Source organism: Salvelinus namaycush, chromosome 13 (assembly GCF_016432855.1).
Source record: "Salvelinus namaycush isolate Seneca chromosome 13, SaNama_1.0, whole genome shotgun sequence".
NCBI lineage: Eukaryota > Metazoa > Chordata > Actinopteri > Salmoniformes > Salmonidae > Salvelinus > Salvelinus namaycush.
The window spans coordinates 24,946,764-24,963,385 of record NC_052319.1 but is presented as its reverse complement, the minus strand read 5'-3'; the positions used below and the strand labels follow the sequence as shown (position 1 = coordinate 24,963,385).

Below are 16,622 nucleotides of genomic sequence, written 5' to 3'. Positions count from 1 at the left end.
AGGGCATAGCGGGATTTCTTATAAGCTTCCGGGTTAGAGTCCCGCTCCTTGAAAGCGGCAGGTCTAGCCTTTAGCTCAGTGCAGATGCTGCCTGTAATCCATGACTTCTGGTTGGGGTATGTACGTACGGTCACTGTGGGGATGACATCATTGGTGCACTTATTGATGAAGCCAGTGATCGATGTGGTGTACTCTTCAATGCCATCGGAGGAATCCCGCAACATATTCCAGCATCTGCTTCATCTGACCACTTTTTATTGATCTAGTTACTGGTGCTTCCTGCTTTAATTTTTGTGTGTAAGCAGGAATCAGGAGGATGGAATTATGGTCAGATTTGCCAAATGGACGGCGAGGGAGAGCTTTGTATGTGTCTCTGTGTTTGGAGTATAGGTGGACCAGAGTTATTTTACCTCTGGTTGCACATTTAACATGCCTATAGAAATTTGGTAAAACTGATTTAGGTTTCCCTGCATTAATGTCCCCGGCTACTAGAAGCGCTGCCTCTGGGTGAGCGTATTTTTGTTTGCTTATGGCGGAATACAGCTCATTCAATGCTATCTTAGTGCTAGCCTCTGACTGTGGTGGTATGTAAACAGCTACAAAGAATATAGATGAACTCTCTCGGTAGGTAATGTGGTCTGCAGCTTATCATGAGAAACTCTACCTCAGGCGAGCAATAGCTCGAGACTTCCTTATATATCGTGCGCCAGCTGTTTACAAAAATACATAGACCACCTTGTCTTACCAGACGCCGCTGTTCTATCCTGCCAGTACATCATATAACCAGCCAGCTGTATGTTGATATTGTTGTCGTGAAGCATAAGATGTTACAGTTTTTAATGTCCCGTTGGTAGTTTAATCTTCCCAATAACTCGTCCATTTTATTGTCCAAAGATTGCATGTTTGCTAGCAGAATTTAGGAAGTGGGGGTTTATTCGATCGCCTCCGACTTCTCAGCAGGCATCCCACTCTCCGGCCTCTCTTTCTGCACCTCCTCTTCACGCAAATCACAGGGCTCGGGGCCTGTTCCCGAGGGAGCCGTATATCCTCGGGCTCGTTATAGTCGTGAAAGAAGAAAAAGGGTTCTGCTAGTCTGTGGTGAGTAATCGCAGTCCTGATGTCTAGAAGTTATTTTCGGTCATAAGAGACGGTAGCGGCAACATTATGTACAAAAAGAGTATCCCACAAAAAAAGTTCAGTAAGCTAACTTTATTTTTTGCAAAATTCCCCAAATTCCCGAGCTTAAATTCCCACGGAAAACTTCCAGAAATTTACCGGAAAGTTTCCGACCCTTTGCAACCCCAATGTTACCTGTTAAATCCACTTAAATCAGTGTAGATGAAGGGGAGGAGACAGTTTAAGGAAGGATTTGTAAGCCTTTAGACAATTGATACATGAATTGTGTATGTGTGCCATTCAGAGGGTGAATGAGCAAGACAAAATATTTAACTACCTTTTGAACGGGCTATGGTAGTAGGTGCCAGGCGCACCAGTTTGAGTGTGTCAAGAATTGCAACGCTGCTGGGTTTTTCATGCTTAAACAGTTTCCTGTGTGTATCAGGAATAGTCCACCACCTAAAGGACATCCAGTTAACTTGGCACAACTTTGGGAAGCATTAGAGTAAACATGGGCCAGCATCCCTTTGGAATGCTTGACACCTTGTAGAGTCCATTAATTGAGGCTGCTCTGAGGGCAAAAAGGAGATGCAACACAATATTATGAAGGTATTATTAATGTTTTGTACAATCAGTGTATGCGCTCATATAGGTTCATTATTAATCTATTCATAATAATAAATACTTATCCTGTTTGTATTGATAACAGAATGAAGCAATGACTGGATCTCACACCCAGAACAGAGTGTTTTCTAGGCTCACCTTGGCCATCATGGAAGACACAGGGTAGGGTTGCAGACTGTTATATGGAATACAAGAAAATAATGACTGACCTTTTATGTAATTTCAAGAGCTTTGACTATTAAACAACATGAAGGCTCTTTTTTATTGGGAATTGGTGTGATTGAAGGTACTTGACTTTGACATATGATTTGTATTGAAGTTCAAGAGTTTACCTGACTTGATGTACAATGTTACCCATCATCTATGTTTTCTTTAGTTGGTACAGAGCCAACTACAGCATGGCAGAGAGGCTGGACTGGGGCAAGGGCCTGGGCTGTGACTTTGTGATGAAGAGCTGTAAATTCTGGATTGAAAGGCAACGTCAGAGGTAAGGGGCTATCTAATCTGAGTTTAGGTTTCTTACTATACACAACTGACTGAAACATCTAAACTTCTAGGAACATAGCATGCCCCTAAACGAATTTAAAGTATTACTAGCCGACACACCCGTGTCTCATATGGGTCATTCCACTTGATTTCAATCACCTTTTGACCGCACCCATTTGATTTGAACGAAACATTCTATACATATTTGCTCATGGTAGAAGTGGGACCTGAATGCTAAAACATTTAGGAGATAGAGGTGCTCAAAGTTGACCCATTTTTGCATACCCCACCCTACCACCAGACATCAATTTCTTCATCACTTGAGAAGATAAACGGTTGATATTATTTAAAAGCTTATAAACAGGGTTGTGAAACTATTTGCTAATTTCTTGAAAAATATATTTTTTAATAAACATTTTCTATTTTCCTTTTTTAACATCAATTATCTAAAAAGGCATGAACTTTTTACATTTTAGCATATCTTGTAGTTTAGACCTTATTTTACATAATCTGAGGTGTTTGTTGTTCGGATAAGACACAGTATGCTTTTGAGTACAGGGTGGGTGTCATGTTTTGGCTGATAAATGTACTAAAATGGGAAAACAACTTTACATTTCAACTTTCAAATGGTAGCACAAAGATGGTTGGAGGCCCACACATCAGAGAATGTTGACTCGAATGGAAATATCAGTTTTAAATTATACTGTCAATCTTCCACAGGAAACCTATTGAAATCATAGAAATATACAGTCACCGACCAGTTTATTAGGTACGCCCATCTAGTACGGAACAGCGTAAATTCTTTGGGGATTGGAATTGTTTTAAAATCATATTTATATATGTACCCCCCTTTTTCTCCCCAGTTTAACACCCACCCGCTTAACTTAGAAACAAGCCGCACCAATGTGTCAGAGGAAAGACCGTTCAACTGACGACTGAATTCAGCCTGCAGGTGCCCGGCCCACCACAAGGAGTCGCTAGATTACAATGAGCCAAGTAAAGCCCCCCCTGGCCAAACCCTCCCCTAACCCGGACGACGCTGGGCCAATTGTGTGCCGCCCTATTGTGTGCCGCCCTCCCTGTCATTGCCAGTTGTGACACAGCCTGGGATCGAACCTGGGTCTGTAGTGACGCCTCAAGCACTGAGATGCAGTGCCTTAGACTGCTTCGCCACTCAGGAGACCAAGGGGGATTGGATTTTACACAGTGTCGGAAACATTCCACAGGGATGTTGGTCCATGCTGACGCGATGGCATAATGCAGTTGCTGCAGATTGGATGGCGGTACATTCATGCTGAGCTCAATTGGTATCAAGAGACCTAACGTGTGCCAGGAAAACATTCCCCACACCATTACACCACCGCCACCAGCCTGTACCATTGACATCAGGCATGATGGGGCCATGGCCTCATGCTGCTATGCCAAATCCTGACTTTGCCCAGTTCCTGTTGCGTCATTCTGATGGCAATCAATCAAATGTATTTATAAAGCCCTTCTTACATCAGCTGATGTCACAAAGTGCTGTACAGAAACCCAGCCTAAAACCCCAAACAGCAAGCAATGCAGGTGTAGAAGCACGGTGGCTAGGAAAAACTCCCTAGAAAGGCCAGAACCTAGGAAGAAACCTAGAGCGGAACCAGGCTATGATGGGTGGCCAGTCCTCTGCTGGCTGGGCCGGGTGGAGATTATAACAGAACATGGCCAAGATGTTCATAGATGACCAGCAGGGTCAAATAATAATAATCACAGTGGTTGTCGAGGGTGCAACAGGTCAGCACCTCAGGAGTAAATGTCAGTTGGCTTTTCATAGCCGATCATTCAGAGTATCTCTACCGCTCCTGCTGTCTCTAGAGAGTTGAAAACAGCAGGTCTGGGACAGGTAGCACGTCCGGTGAACAGGTCAGGGTTCCATAGCCGCAGGCAGAACAGTTGAAATTGGAGCAGCAGCACGGCCAGGTGGACTGGGGACAGCAAGGAGTCATCAGGCCTGGTAGTCCTGAGGCATGGTCCTAGGGCTCAGGTCCTCCGAGACAGAGAAAGAAAAAGGGAGAGAGCGAATTAGAGAGAGCATACTTAAATTCACACAGGACACCGGATAAGACAGGAGAAATACTCCAGATATAACAGACTGACCCTAGCCCCCTGACACAAACTACTGCAGCATAAATACTGGAGGCTGAGACAGGAGGGGTCGGGAGACACTGTGGCCCCATCCGATGATACCCCCGGACAGGGCCAAACAGGAAGGATATAACCCCACCCACTTTGCCAAAGCACAGCCCCCGCACCACTAGAGGGATATCTTCAACCACCAACTTACAATCCTGCGACAAGGCCGAATATAGCCCACAAATATCTCTGCCACAGCACAACCCAAGGGGGGCGTCAACCCGGACAGGAAGATCACGTCAGTGACTCAACCTACTCAAGCGATGCACCCCTCCTAGGGACGGCATGGAAGAGCACCAGTAAGCCAGTGACTCAGCCCCTGTAATAGGGTTAGAGGCAGAGAATCCAAGTGGAGAAATGGGAACCGGCCAGGCAGAGACAGCATGGGCGGTTCGCTGCTCCAGTGCCTTTCCGTTCACCTTCACACTCCTGGGCCAGACTACACTCAATCATAGGACCTACTGAAGAGATGAGTCTTCAATAAAGATTTAAATGTTGAGACCGAGTCTGCGTCTCTCACATGAGTAGGCAGACCCTTCCATAAAAATGGGGCTCTATAGGAGAAAGCCCTGCCTCCGGCTGTTTGCTTAGAAATTCTAGGCACAGTAAGGAGACCTGCGTCTTGTGACCGTAGAGTACATGTAGGTATGTACGGCAGGACCAAATCGGAAAGATGGGTAGGAGCAAGCCCATGTAATGCTTTGTAGGTTAGCAGTAAAACCTTGAAATCAGCCCTTGCCTTAACAGGAAGCCAGTGTAGAGAGGCTAGCACTGGAGTAATGTGATCAAATTTTTGGGATCTAGTCAAGATTCTTGCAGCCGTGTTTAGCACTAACTGAAGTTTATTAAGTGCTTTATCCGGGTAGCCGGAAAGTAGAGCATTGCAGTAGTCTAACCTAGAAGTGACAAAAGCATGGATTCATTTTTCTGCATCATTTTTGGACAGAAAGTTTCAGATTTTTGCAATGTTGCGTAGATGGAAAAACCTGTCCTTGAAACAGTCTTGATATGTTCGTCAAAAGAGAGATCAGGGTCCAGAGTAATGCCGAGGTCCTTCAGTTTTATTTGAGATGACTGTACAACCATCAAGATTAATTGTCAGATTTAACAGAAGATCTCTTTGTTTCTTGGGAACTAGAATAAGCATCTCTGTTTTGTCCGAGTTTAAAAGTAGAACATTTGCAGCCATCCACTTCCTTATGTCTGAAACACAGGCTTCCAGGGAGGGCAATTTTGGGGCTTCACTATGTTTCATCGAAATGTACAGCTGTGTGTCATCCGCATTAGAGGTGTGGCATGTCGGAATGGCCGATTTAATTAGGGCCGATTTCAAGTTTTCATAACAATCGGAAATCGGTAATTTTGGATGCCGATATTATTATTATTATTATTTTTTTTTTATTATTATTTTTTTTAAACCTTTATTTAACTAGGCAAGTCAGGTAAGAACACGGCCTAGGAGCGGTGGGTTAACTGCCTTGTTCAGGGGCAGAACGACAGATTTTTACCTTGTCAGCTCAGGGATTCAATCTTGCAACCTTACGGTTAACTAGTCCAACACACTAACCACCTGCCTCACGAGGAGCACGCCTGTTACGCAAATGCAGTAAGAAGCCAAGGTAAGATGCTAGCTAGCATTAAACTTATCTTATAAAAAACAATCAATCAATCATAATCACTAGTTATAACTACACATGGTCGATGATATTACTAGTTTATCTAGCGTGTCCTGCGTTGCATATAATCGATGCTGTGCGCATTCGCGAAAAAGGACTGTCGTTCCTCCAACGTGCACCTAACCATAAACATCAATGCCTTTCTTAAAATCAATACACCGAAGTATATATTTTAAACCTGTATATTTAGCTAAAAGAAATCCAGGTTAGCAGGCAATATTAACCAGGTGAAATTGTCACTTCTCTTGCGTTCATTGCACGCAGAGTCAGGGTATATGCAACAGTTTGGGCCGCCTGGCTCATTGCGAACTAATATGCTAGAATTTTACGTAATTATGACATTGAAGGTTGTGCAATGTAACAGGAATATTTAGACTGATGGATGCCACCCATTAGATAAAATACGGAACGGTTCCGTATTTCACTGAAAGAATAAACGTTTTGTTTTCGAAATTATAGTTTCCGGATTCGACCATATTAATGACCTAAGGCTCGTATTTGTGTGTTATTATGTTATAATTAAGTCTATGATTTGATAGAGCAGTCTGACTGAGCGATGGTGGGCACCAGCAGGCTCGTAAGCGTTCATTCAAACAGCACTTTCGTGCGTTTTGCCAGCAGCTCTGCTGTTTATGAATTCAAGCCTATCAACTCCCGAGATTAGGCTGGTGTAACCGATGTGAAATGGCTAGCTAGTTAGCGGGGTGCGCGCTAATAGCGTTTCAAACATCACTCGCTCTGAGATTTGGAGTAGTTGTTCCCCTTGCTCTGCATGGGTAACGCTGCTTCGAGGGTGGCAGTTGTCGATGTGTTCCTGGTTCGAGCCCAGGTAGCGGCGAGGAGAGGGATGGAAGCTATACTGTTACACTGGCAATACTAAAGTGCCTATAAGAACATCCAATAGTCAAAGGTATATGAAATACAAATCGTATAGAGAGAAATAGTCCTATAATTCCTATAATAACTACAACCTAAAACTTCTTACCTGGGAATATTGAAGACACATGTTAAAAGGAACCACCAGCTTTCATATGTTCTCATGTTCTGAGCAAGGAACTTAAACGTTAGCTTTCTTACATGGCACATATTGCACCTTTACTTTCTTCTCCAACACTTTGTTTTTGCATTATTTAAACCAAATTGAACATGTTTCATTATTTATTTGAGGCTAAATTGATTTATTATATTAAGTTAAAATAAGTGTTCATTCAGTATTGTTGTAATTGTCATTATTACAAATACATTTAAAAAATCGTCCGGTTTAATCGGTATCGGCTTTTTTGGGTCTTCCAATAATCGGTATTGGCGTTGAAAAATCATAATCGGTCAACCTCTAATCCGCATAACATAATGTTAACTTTCATTGCTTCCGAATGACATCACCAAGATATAAAATATATAGTGAAAACAATAGTGGTCCTAAAACGGAACCTTGAGGAACACCGAAATGTACAGTTGATTTGTCAGAGGACAAACCATCCAAAGAGACAAACATATCTTTCCGACAGATAAGATCTAAACCAGGCCAGAACTTGTCTGTGTAGACCAATTTGGGTTTCCAATCTCTCCAAAAGAATGTGGTGATCGATGGTATCAAAAACAGCACTAAGGTCTAGGAGCACGAGGACAGATGCAGAGCCTCGGTCTGACGCCATTAAACGGTAATTTACCACCTTCACAAGTGCAGTCTCAGTGCTATGATGGGGTCTAAAACAAGACTGAAGCGTTTCGCATACATTGTTTGTCTTCAGGAAGGCAGTGAGTTGCTGCGCAACAGCTTTTTCTAACATTTTTGAGAGGAATGGGAGATTCAATATAGGCCGATTTTTAGTTTTTTATATTTTGTGGGTCAATGTTTGGCTTTTTCAAGAGAGGCTTTATTACTGCCACTTTTATTGAGTTTGGTACGCATCCAGTGGATAGAGAGCCGTTTATTATGTTCAACATAGGAGGGCCAAGCACAGGAAGCAGCTTTCAGTAGTTTAGTTGGAATAGGGCCAAGTATCTTTTCCTCAAAAAAGTTCATGAATTTATCACTGCTGAAGTGAAAGCCAAACTTTCTTGGGGAATGCTGCTTTTTAGTTAGCTTTGCGACAGTATCAAAAATACATTTTGGATTGTTCTTAATTTCCTCAATTAAGTTGGAAAAATAGGATGATCGAGCAGCAGGCTCTTCGATACTGCACGGTACTGCCTTTCCAAGCTAGTCGGAAGACTTCCAGTTTGGTGTGGTGCCATTTTTAGGGGTGCGACTGCATCTAGGGTATTGCGCAAGGTTAAATTGAGTTCCTCAGTTAGGTGGTTAACTGATTTTTGTACTCTGACGTCCTTGGGTAGGCAGAGGGAGTCTGGAAGGGCATCTCGGAATCTTTGGGTTGTCCGAGAATTTATAGCACGGCTTTTGATGATCCTTGGTTGGGGTCTGAGCAGATTATTTGTTGCGATTGCAAACATAATAAAATGGTGGTCCGATAGTCCAGGATTAGGAGGAAAAACATTAAAATCCACAACATATTAATTCCACTGGACAAAACTAGGTCCAGAGTATGACTGTGGCAGTGAGTAGGTCCGGAGACATGTTGGACAAAACCCACTGAGTCGACGATGGCTCCGAAAGCCTTTTGGAGTGGGTCTGTGGACTTTTCCATGTGAATATTAAAGTCACCAAAAATGTGAATATTATCTGCCATGACTACAAGGTCCGATAGGAATTCAGGGAACTCTGTGAAGAACGCTGTATATGGCCCAGGAGGCCTGTAAACAGTAGCTATAAAAAGTGATTGAGTAGGCTGCATAGATTTCATGACTAGAAGCTCAAAAGACGAAAACGTAGTTATAATTTTTTTTTGTCCATTTTAATTTGCTATCATAAATGTTAGCAACACCTCTGCCTTTGCGAGATGCGCGGGGGATATGGTCACTAGTGTAACCTGGAGGTGAGGCCTCATTTAACACAGTAAATTCATCAGGCTTAAGCCATCTTTCAGTCAGGCCAATCACATCAAGATTATGATCAGTGATTAGTTCATTGACTATAACTGCCTTGGAAGTGAGGGATCTAACATTAAGTAGCCCTATTTTGAGATGTGAGGTATCACAATCTCTTTCAATAATGGCAGGAATGGAGGAGGTCTTTATTCCAGTGAGATTGCTAAGGCGAATGTTTTTCCACTCCTCAATTGTCCAGTGTTGGTGATCGCATGCCCACTGGAGCTGCTCCTTCTTAATTTTAGCTGATAACCCGGTGTGGTCATCTGCTGCAATAGCCCATTCATGACAAAGATCAACGAGTTTTGCGTTCCAAGATGCCGTTCTGCACACCACTGTTGTACTGCGCTGTTATTTGTTTGTGGCCCGCCTGTTAGCTTACATTATTCTTGCCATTCTCCTTCGACATCTCTCATCAACAAGTTGTTTTTGGCCACAGCACTGCCGCTGACTGGATACTTGTTTGTTTGTCTCACCATTCTCGGTAAACCCTAGACACTGTCATGCTTGAAAAGTCCAGGAGGGCGGCCGTTTCTTAGATACTGAATTCTGCCAAATAGCACCGACGTTCATACCATGCTCAAAGTCGCTTAGGTCACTCGTTTGGCCAATTCTAACATTCAATCAAACAGTAACTGGATGCCTGTCTGCCTGCGTTATATAGCAAGCCACGGCCGAGCGTAGTTTACGCATTTTGTGACAATTGACGTTAAAGGATAAAAAATTACTTTAATAATTTTTTTTATCAAGAAATGTAAAATAGTTTGACAACCCTGTTTTTATAAGCTTTTAAATGATATCAAACTACACCGTTTATCTTTTCCATTGATAAAGATGTGGATGTCTCATGGTAGAGTGGGGAATTCAAAATGGATCAACTTTGAGCACCTCTGTCTCCTAAATGTTTTTTGCATTCGGGTCCCCCAAAGTCCCTTTCTGACCATTTCTACCATGGGCAAATGTGTATGGAAAGTTTTGTTCCAATCAAAAGGCATGCAGTCTAAAAGTGACTGAAATCAAATGGAACAACCCATATGTCAACATTTCTGTGAACCCAAACAGCAAGCCATTTGACACTTAAACTCGATTAGAAATTCACTGTAACCAACAGCAACAACAATAAAAACATTTTAAATGAGAAACTGTGGCTCAACCTGACCTAACGCTCATGAGTTATTGATTTTCAGTCGTAAAGTGGTGACCCTTTACTGTGACACAGTGCGAGCCACACCCCTCCAGCTCACCTGCAGGCAGGACCAGCTGGCTGTGGCCGTCTGCAACCTGCAGAAGTACCCTCAGGACCTACCCCTGGACTACCAGGTAAAATGCAAGTCCCGCAATGCCATCCTTCATAGTCACAAAGCCTAGAAATCGAGGCTATGACAATACACCCAGTGATGATAACATGACGTGAGCAAGAGTCTGTGTCAGAAACCTATTGGACCACTACAGAGGACATAAATATTACAAGTGTATGTCAAGGATTTACTAAGCACATGCACCCAAGCAAAGTTTGTACCTATTAGACAAAAAAGGCAACAAAAACAAATTTGAAATGGTCTTTATTTAAGATGTTGTTGACCAATTGTGACCAGCATAGTGTTAAGTACACCCCATACAGTAAATCTCTTCCACCTCCTCTCCGGCAGTACTTTGACCATATCCCTGAAGTCTCTGTGATGGATCTGGCCTCCTACGGTGGAGCTGTGGAGATCGCTGACTACTGTCCCTTCAGCCAGGAGTTTAGCTGGCACCTGAGTGGAGAGTACCAACGCAACTCCTACTGCAGGGTCCAGGAGAACCAGCCCGGTAATATCCCTTCCCTTCTTGCATTGTTGTTGCCTCTTGGTTCCTCAGGCCTTGGTTCATGTACTCAGGCTGTTAACTCACTTGAAGGTTTGCAAAATTCCCAGATACTTTCCCAGGTTTTCCAGAAATCCCATTTGGAGAATTCCCTGTTCCCTTTCTGCTTATTCCATCCCAATCCTGGGAATCTTCCAACTGGGATTTCTGGAAAATCTGAGAATTTTGTTTCAGGAAAGTTTCAAAAATGTTGCAACCCTACTTACTAGTATGCTACCTGACACACTGTTTCCAGATTGGTGGAGGAACTACGGAGCTGAGCAGTATGGTCCAGACTCAGTGTGTTTGTACCAGAAGACTGCCTTCGTCATGGAGCAGTGTACCAGACGCATGACCTACCCTGACTGGGGAAGTGGCTGCTATAAGGTAATGCAGAATAAGTAACAATCTTTAGATATCTCTGTAATCTATGTTTTGTCGCTTCATCCATTTAATACAAGTCTTCTTAATAACATTTACCACCGTTAAGTCTCATGCTTTTATCATATGAGCTTACAAAATCACAAATTCAGTTCAATTACATTTTTGTGTTTTGGGTTAATGTAACCCTATTATAGATGTGTGACAGGCAGATATATACATTTTGAAGTGACCCATACAACAAAAAACTAATACTTAAATGTTATATTGCTGATGTTTCCAGATCTCTTGCTCTACCCAGGGTCTGACGGTGTGGGTGGAGGACACTGCGTACCAGTGTGTGCGTACGGGTCAGCTGCTGAGCGTCAGTGTGCGTGTTAATGACTGGGTATACAATGGAGTTCTCGTCTGTCCTGCCTGCTCAGACTTCTGTAGCGCCTGCCCTATACCACAACAGCTCCCGCCCCTCAATACCACCAAGAGAATTCCTATTGGTGAGTTCCCCTGCCTGTCTTTCCTACCTTGTCCTTTCCACATACATGCACACACATAGGCGCACACTCACATTATATAACTATGTACATTATATAGACCTCTTGGTACTAAGGAAGCGTTTTGCCTCTCTTCCAGACCCTTGCTCCAGTTCCTCCAGCTTAGTGGTAACTCTGTGGCTTCTACTGTTCAACTTCATCCCTGTGTGTGTGGAACTAACTGACTGGCTGGCTGACTGGCTGATTGGCTGTCTGACTAACTAACTGTAAGCTTCTCTCTCTGGGACTGCGGCCCAAATGGAACCCTATTCCTTAAATGGGTCTATGGCCATAGGTCCTGGCCAAAAGAAGTGCTCTATGTAGGGAATAGGGTGCCATCTGGGACGCAATCTGGCAGCCCGTTTTGTAGTCGACCATACTTGGCCATCCCACAACCTCAGGCATCCCATTCCAGGGTTCCACAGTCCAGTTGGAAAGGATTTGATCCTTGGAAAATCATCAAGGAAAAGTCAGGAAAGTTGTTTAGGAATCAATCACATTAACCCCATCGAAGTCAGGGAAATTTGTGATACTTTTGAACAAATGTTGTTTCGTAAAACAAAATTCAGTGCAAAATATGTATTTTACATATGTATTGTAAGTTTAAATGCCTGAAAGAAGGATATCTTACCACAATACCTTATCTGTCCAGTTTAGACACATTTGTACAACCTAGAACTTATTTTAATGTTGCAGTTTTGGAACAGACAAGAAAGACCGTGGCCCATTGTGAATGACGTTCATGAAATTGCTAGATACTTTCAGAAAAGGGGAAAAAAAGCCATTGATTGCACTTTTCTTTTTGTTAAACTAACAAACGAGGCACCAGTAAGCTGTAAGCAAAATCCGAAGAAGCCATACCCCAAGGGTAGCTAGATGATCACGGTGAGGTGCCGGTGCTACTTTATATATGACCCCCTATCCTAACACTAAGACATACTATATTCCCCTCAGGGGACTGTAGCATATTCAGTTTCCTAGTGTTGTCATGTAAGGTTTGTTACATTCTTAGAATGCACATGAAACCATATACATTTTCAGTTAGCATTTTTATAGCAAGTTGTCAGATGATTCAACGCCAATCAATGTAACAATGCGGTATTTAACATTCTGACAGCAGATTGTTATTAGCGTGTATTTGTTTCCTGGTGAAAGGTCCATATCTGGCGAACTCGGAAGGTGCTCTAAAAGTTTGATTGTCTTAGTTAGGCCCTTAAAATATCAATTTTGGTGGGATATTAGATGCTTTTGATGATTTTGTAGATGCATGCGTGAAAATAAAGGTATCTGAAATTAAAATGGCACTAAGACTAGTTCACAGTGCAGTAAAGTTAGGCAGGCTAGTAGTCATGATACTTTATTTTTTATGATTTTCATAAATAATGGACTAATATATATTTTTTAATAACATTTTACTGGTGAGGGAGGGAACAAGGCTTTTTATATTAATAATTGTTTGTTTGATGCCTTTAAATCCCCTATGACGAGCCAGAGATGATGTGGAATTCACCCTGTACGTATTATGTGTCTGTCATATGGGAAAATGAATTGTGAACAGCCCTATTGTACACCTTCTGAAGTGAATAGGGACTTCCCAGTTTCAGATACTCTTTCAGCTTTATTCCATAGTACCTATAATGGCATATATTTAGTAATGCAATTATATAGTACTTACACACAGTTGGACTTACAGCTATATATTCAATTTAAAGTTAAAGGGTTAAAAAGCATCAAGTACTATATGATGGTTATATGCCTCTAGTATTCCAGTGAATCTGGTATAAGCCCACTGTAATGTAGGGTTGACATATTTGACTCGAGTGACTTGTTATTTTGTAAGGTTGTCTAATTTCAGTTGATATGGTATGCTTTTACCAAATTTTAATGTTCCTCTATTAGTGAAGTAACATCAGTTAATTTAGCTATTTAACTTGAATCTTGTAAGTTTCATGGTGTAGGGTATGGTTTTTATAAATATGGCATTCAAATTGCCCCTCTTCTCTAAGCACTCCACTGAATATTGAGTAATTAATTGAGCATATACACTTGGTATGAAACAATTTGGCAACCTTACATTTTATTGTTAGGTTAATAATAGCATTATGGTTTTTATGCTACTGCTGTTTCTGAAGATATGAAAAAGTGATTGCAATAACTGTGATAAACAAATGAGCAGCTACTGATTTTTGCCCATTAGTTTAAATATATATTAATTATTTTCCTATATAGTAGGCCTAGATCTTAAGAAACTTGTTGTTTTTAAGTTTAATTATGGATCCAGTTGTATTTGTATTGTGGGTCATTTTGCAGCTGCTTCTAGATGTTTACTTTTCTGTATGGTTGCCCACAGGGTCTACATCAATTATGGGAACATTTGTATTTCATCATGAGAAGGAACAAAACTGTAATGTGTTGATGAGGTGGATTGAGACCATAAAATGGCTGAGTGTGATTGTTGGTGTATCTGTTGAGATTACTGTACCAGAATGCTGCTTAAGGGGATAGTTTAATATTTATGGAAAAGACAAGTTAGATTATTAACCTTTTTGTAATTTGTACCCATGCAATTGTCTGTATTAGAATGACTTGTTTGGTTTTTGTTTTTTAGTTACATTCCAGGGCTACAAGTGAAGGATGGCAGTGCTTTCATTTGTGATCTTTTTTTATGTTTTATGTTATGTTTTCTTTTTCTTACAGCTTACTGGTGGCAATCTTCTGATAGTCATTGTGAGTGAATATGAAAAGAAAATTAACATTTGTAAATGTCATATTCTCAACATGAAGAAACATGTGACGTTTGTTTGAAACAGTACAAATAAAGAACATGCATATATAGTTGAAGTCAGAAGTTTACATACACCTTAGCCAAATACATTTAAACTCAGTTTTTCACAATTCCTGACATTTTATCCCTGTAAAAATTCCCTGTCTTGGATCAGTTAGGATCACCACTTTATTTTAAGAATGTGAAATGTCAGAATAACAGAGAATAATTTATTTCAGCTTTTGTATTTTTCATCACATTCCCAGAGGGTCAGAAGTTTACATACACTCAATTAGTATTTGGTAGCATTGCCTTTAAATTGTTTAACTTGGGTCAAACATTTCGGGTAGCCTTCCACAAGCTTCCCGCAATAAGTTCTGACAGAGCTGGTGTAACCGAGTCAGGTTTGTAGGCCTCCTTGCTCGCACACGCTTTTTCAGTTCTGCCCACAAATTTTCTATAGGATTGAGGTCATGGCTTTGTGATGGCCACTCTAATACCTTGACTTTGTTGTCCTTAAGCCATTTTGCCACAACTTTGGAAGTATGCTTGGGGTCATTGTCCATTTGGAAGACCCATTTGCGACTAAGCTTTAACTACCTGACTGATGTCTTGAGATGTTGCTTCAATATCCACATAATTTTCCTCCCTCATGATGCCATCTATTTTGTGAAATGCACCAGTCCCTCCTGCAGCAAAGTACCCCCACAACATGATGCTGCCACCCCCGCGCTTCACGGTTGGGATGGTTTTCTTCGGCTTGCAAGCCTCCCCCTTTTTCCTCCAAACATAACGATGGTCATTATGGCCAAACAGTTATATTTTTATTTCATCAGAACAGAGGACATTTCTCCAAAAAGTACGATATTTGTCACCATGTGCAGTTGCAAACCGTCTGCCTTTTTTGGGCGTTTTTTTCCAGCAGTGGCTTCTTCCTTGCTGGGCGGCCTTTCAGGTTATGTCGATATAGGACTCGTTTTACTGTGGATATAGATACTTTTGTACCTGTTTCCTCCAGCATCTTCACAAGGTCCTTTGCTGTTATTCTGGGATTGATTTGCACTTTTCGCACCAAAGTGCGTTCATCTCTAGGAGACAGAACGCGTCTTCTTCCTGAGCGGTATGACGGCCCATGGTGGTCCCATGGTGTTTATACTTGCATACTATTGTTTGTACAGATGAACGTGGTACCTTCAGGCTTTTGGAAATTGCTCACAAGGATGAACCAGACTTGTGGAGGTCTACAATTTATTTTCTGAGATCTTGGCTGATTTTATTTTCCCATGATGTCAAGCAAAGCGGCACTGAGTTTGAAGGTAGGCCTTGAAATACATCCACAGATACACCTCCAATTGACTCAAATGATGTCAATTAGCCTTTCAGCTTCTAAAGCCATGACAATTTTCTGGAATTTTCCAAGCTGTTTAAAGGCACAGTCAACTTAGTGTATGTAAACTTCTTACCCACTGGAATTGTGATACAGTGAAATAATCTGTCTGTAAACAATTGTTGGAAAAATTACTTGTGTCATGCACAAAGTAGATGTCCTAACCAACTTGCCAAAACTATAGTTTGTTTACAAGAAATTTGTGGAGTGATTGAAAAACAAGTTTTAATGACTCTAACCTAAGTGTATGTAAACTTCTGACTTCAACTGTACCTAAAATATTTGCTTAAAGTTCAGAGACCAAAGATATTTTTATGCAGAAATCTAGGGTTTTCTATTGTACATAAATTAAAAATTGCTATTAAAAAAAATCCTGTTAACAATGAGTGTACAAAACATTAGGAACACTTTCCTAATATTGAGTTGCACCCTTTTTAGCCCTCAACAGCCTCAGTTCGTTGTATGGACTACACGGTGTCGAAAGCTTCCTATGTTGACTCCGAGGCTTCCCACAGTTGTCAAGTTTTCTGGAATTTCCATTGGGTGGTGGACCATTCTTGGTACCATTCTTGGGTGTGAAAAAACAGCAGTGTTGCAGTTCTTGACACACTCAAACTGGTGCGCCTGGCACCTACTACCATACCCCGTTCAAAAGCACT

General features: G+C 41.5%; 1 protein-coding gene across 2 annotated transcripts in view; it reads left to right on the top strand.

Moving 5' to 3' along the window:
• The window catches only part of LOC120058361 (leishmanolysin-like peptidase), a 29,028-nt gene extending 14,321 nt beyond the window's left edge, over positions 1 to 14,707 (top strand). The window contains exons 11-17 of one of the 2 annotated variants that reach the window (XM_039006969.1): positions 1,826 to 1,902; positions 2,117 to 2,227; positions 10,247 to 10,379; positions 10,709 to 10,868; positions 11,158 to 11,288; positions 11,584 to 11,776; positions 11,913 to 14,707. In XM_039006969.1, coding sequence (XP_038862897.1) covers positions 1,826 to 1,902; positions 2,117 to 2,227; positions 10,247 to 10,379; positions 10,709 to 10,868; positions 11,158 to 11,288; positions 11,584 to 11,776; positions 11,913 to 12,037 — 930 coding nt within the window. In that variant the 3' untranslated portion in view covers positions 12,038 to 14,707. Of the gene's footprint in view, positions 1 to 1,825; positions 1,903 to 2,116; positions 2,228 to 10,246; positions 10,380 to 10,708; positions 10,869 to 11,157; positions 11,289 to 11,565; positions 11,777 to 11,912 lie in introns of both variants that reach the window. The other variant, XM_039006968.1, reaches the window with a different exon arrangement.
• Positions 14,708 to 16,622: the final 1,915 nt, after the last annotated feature.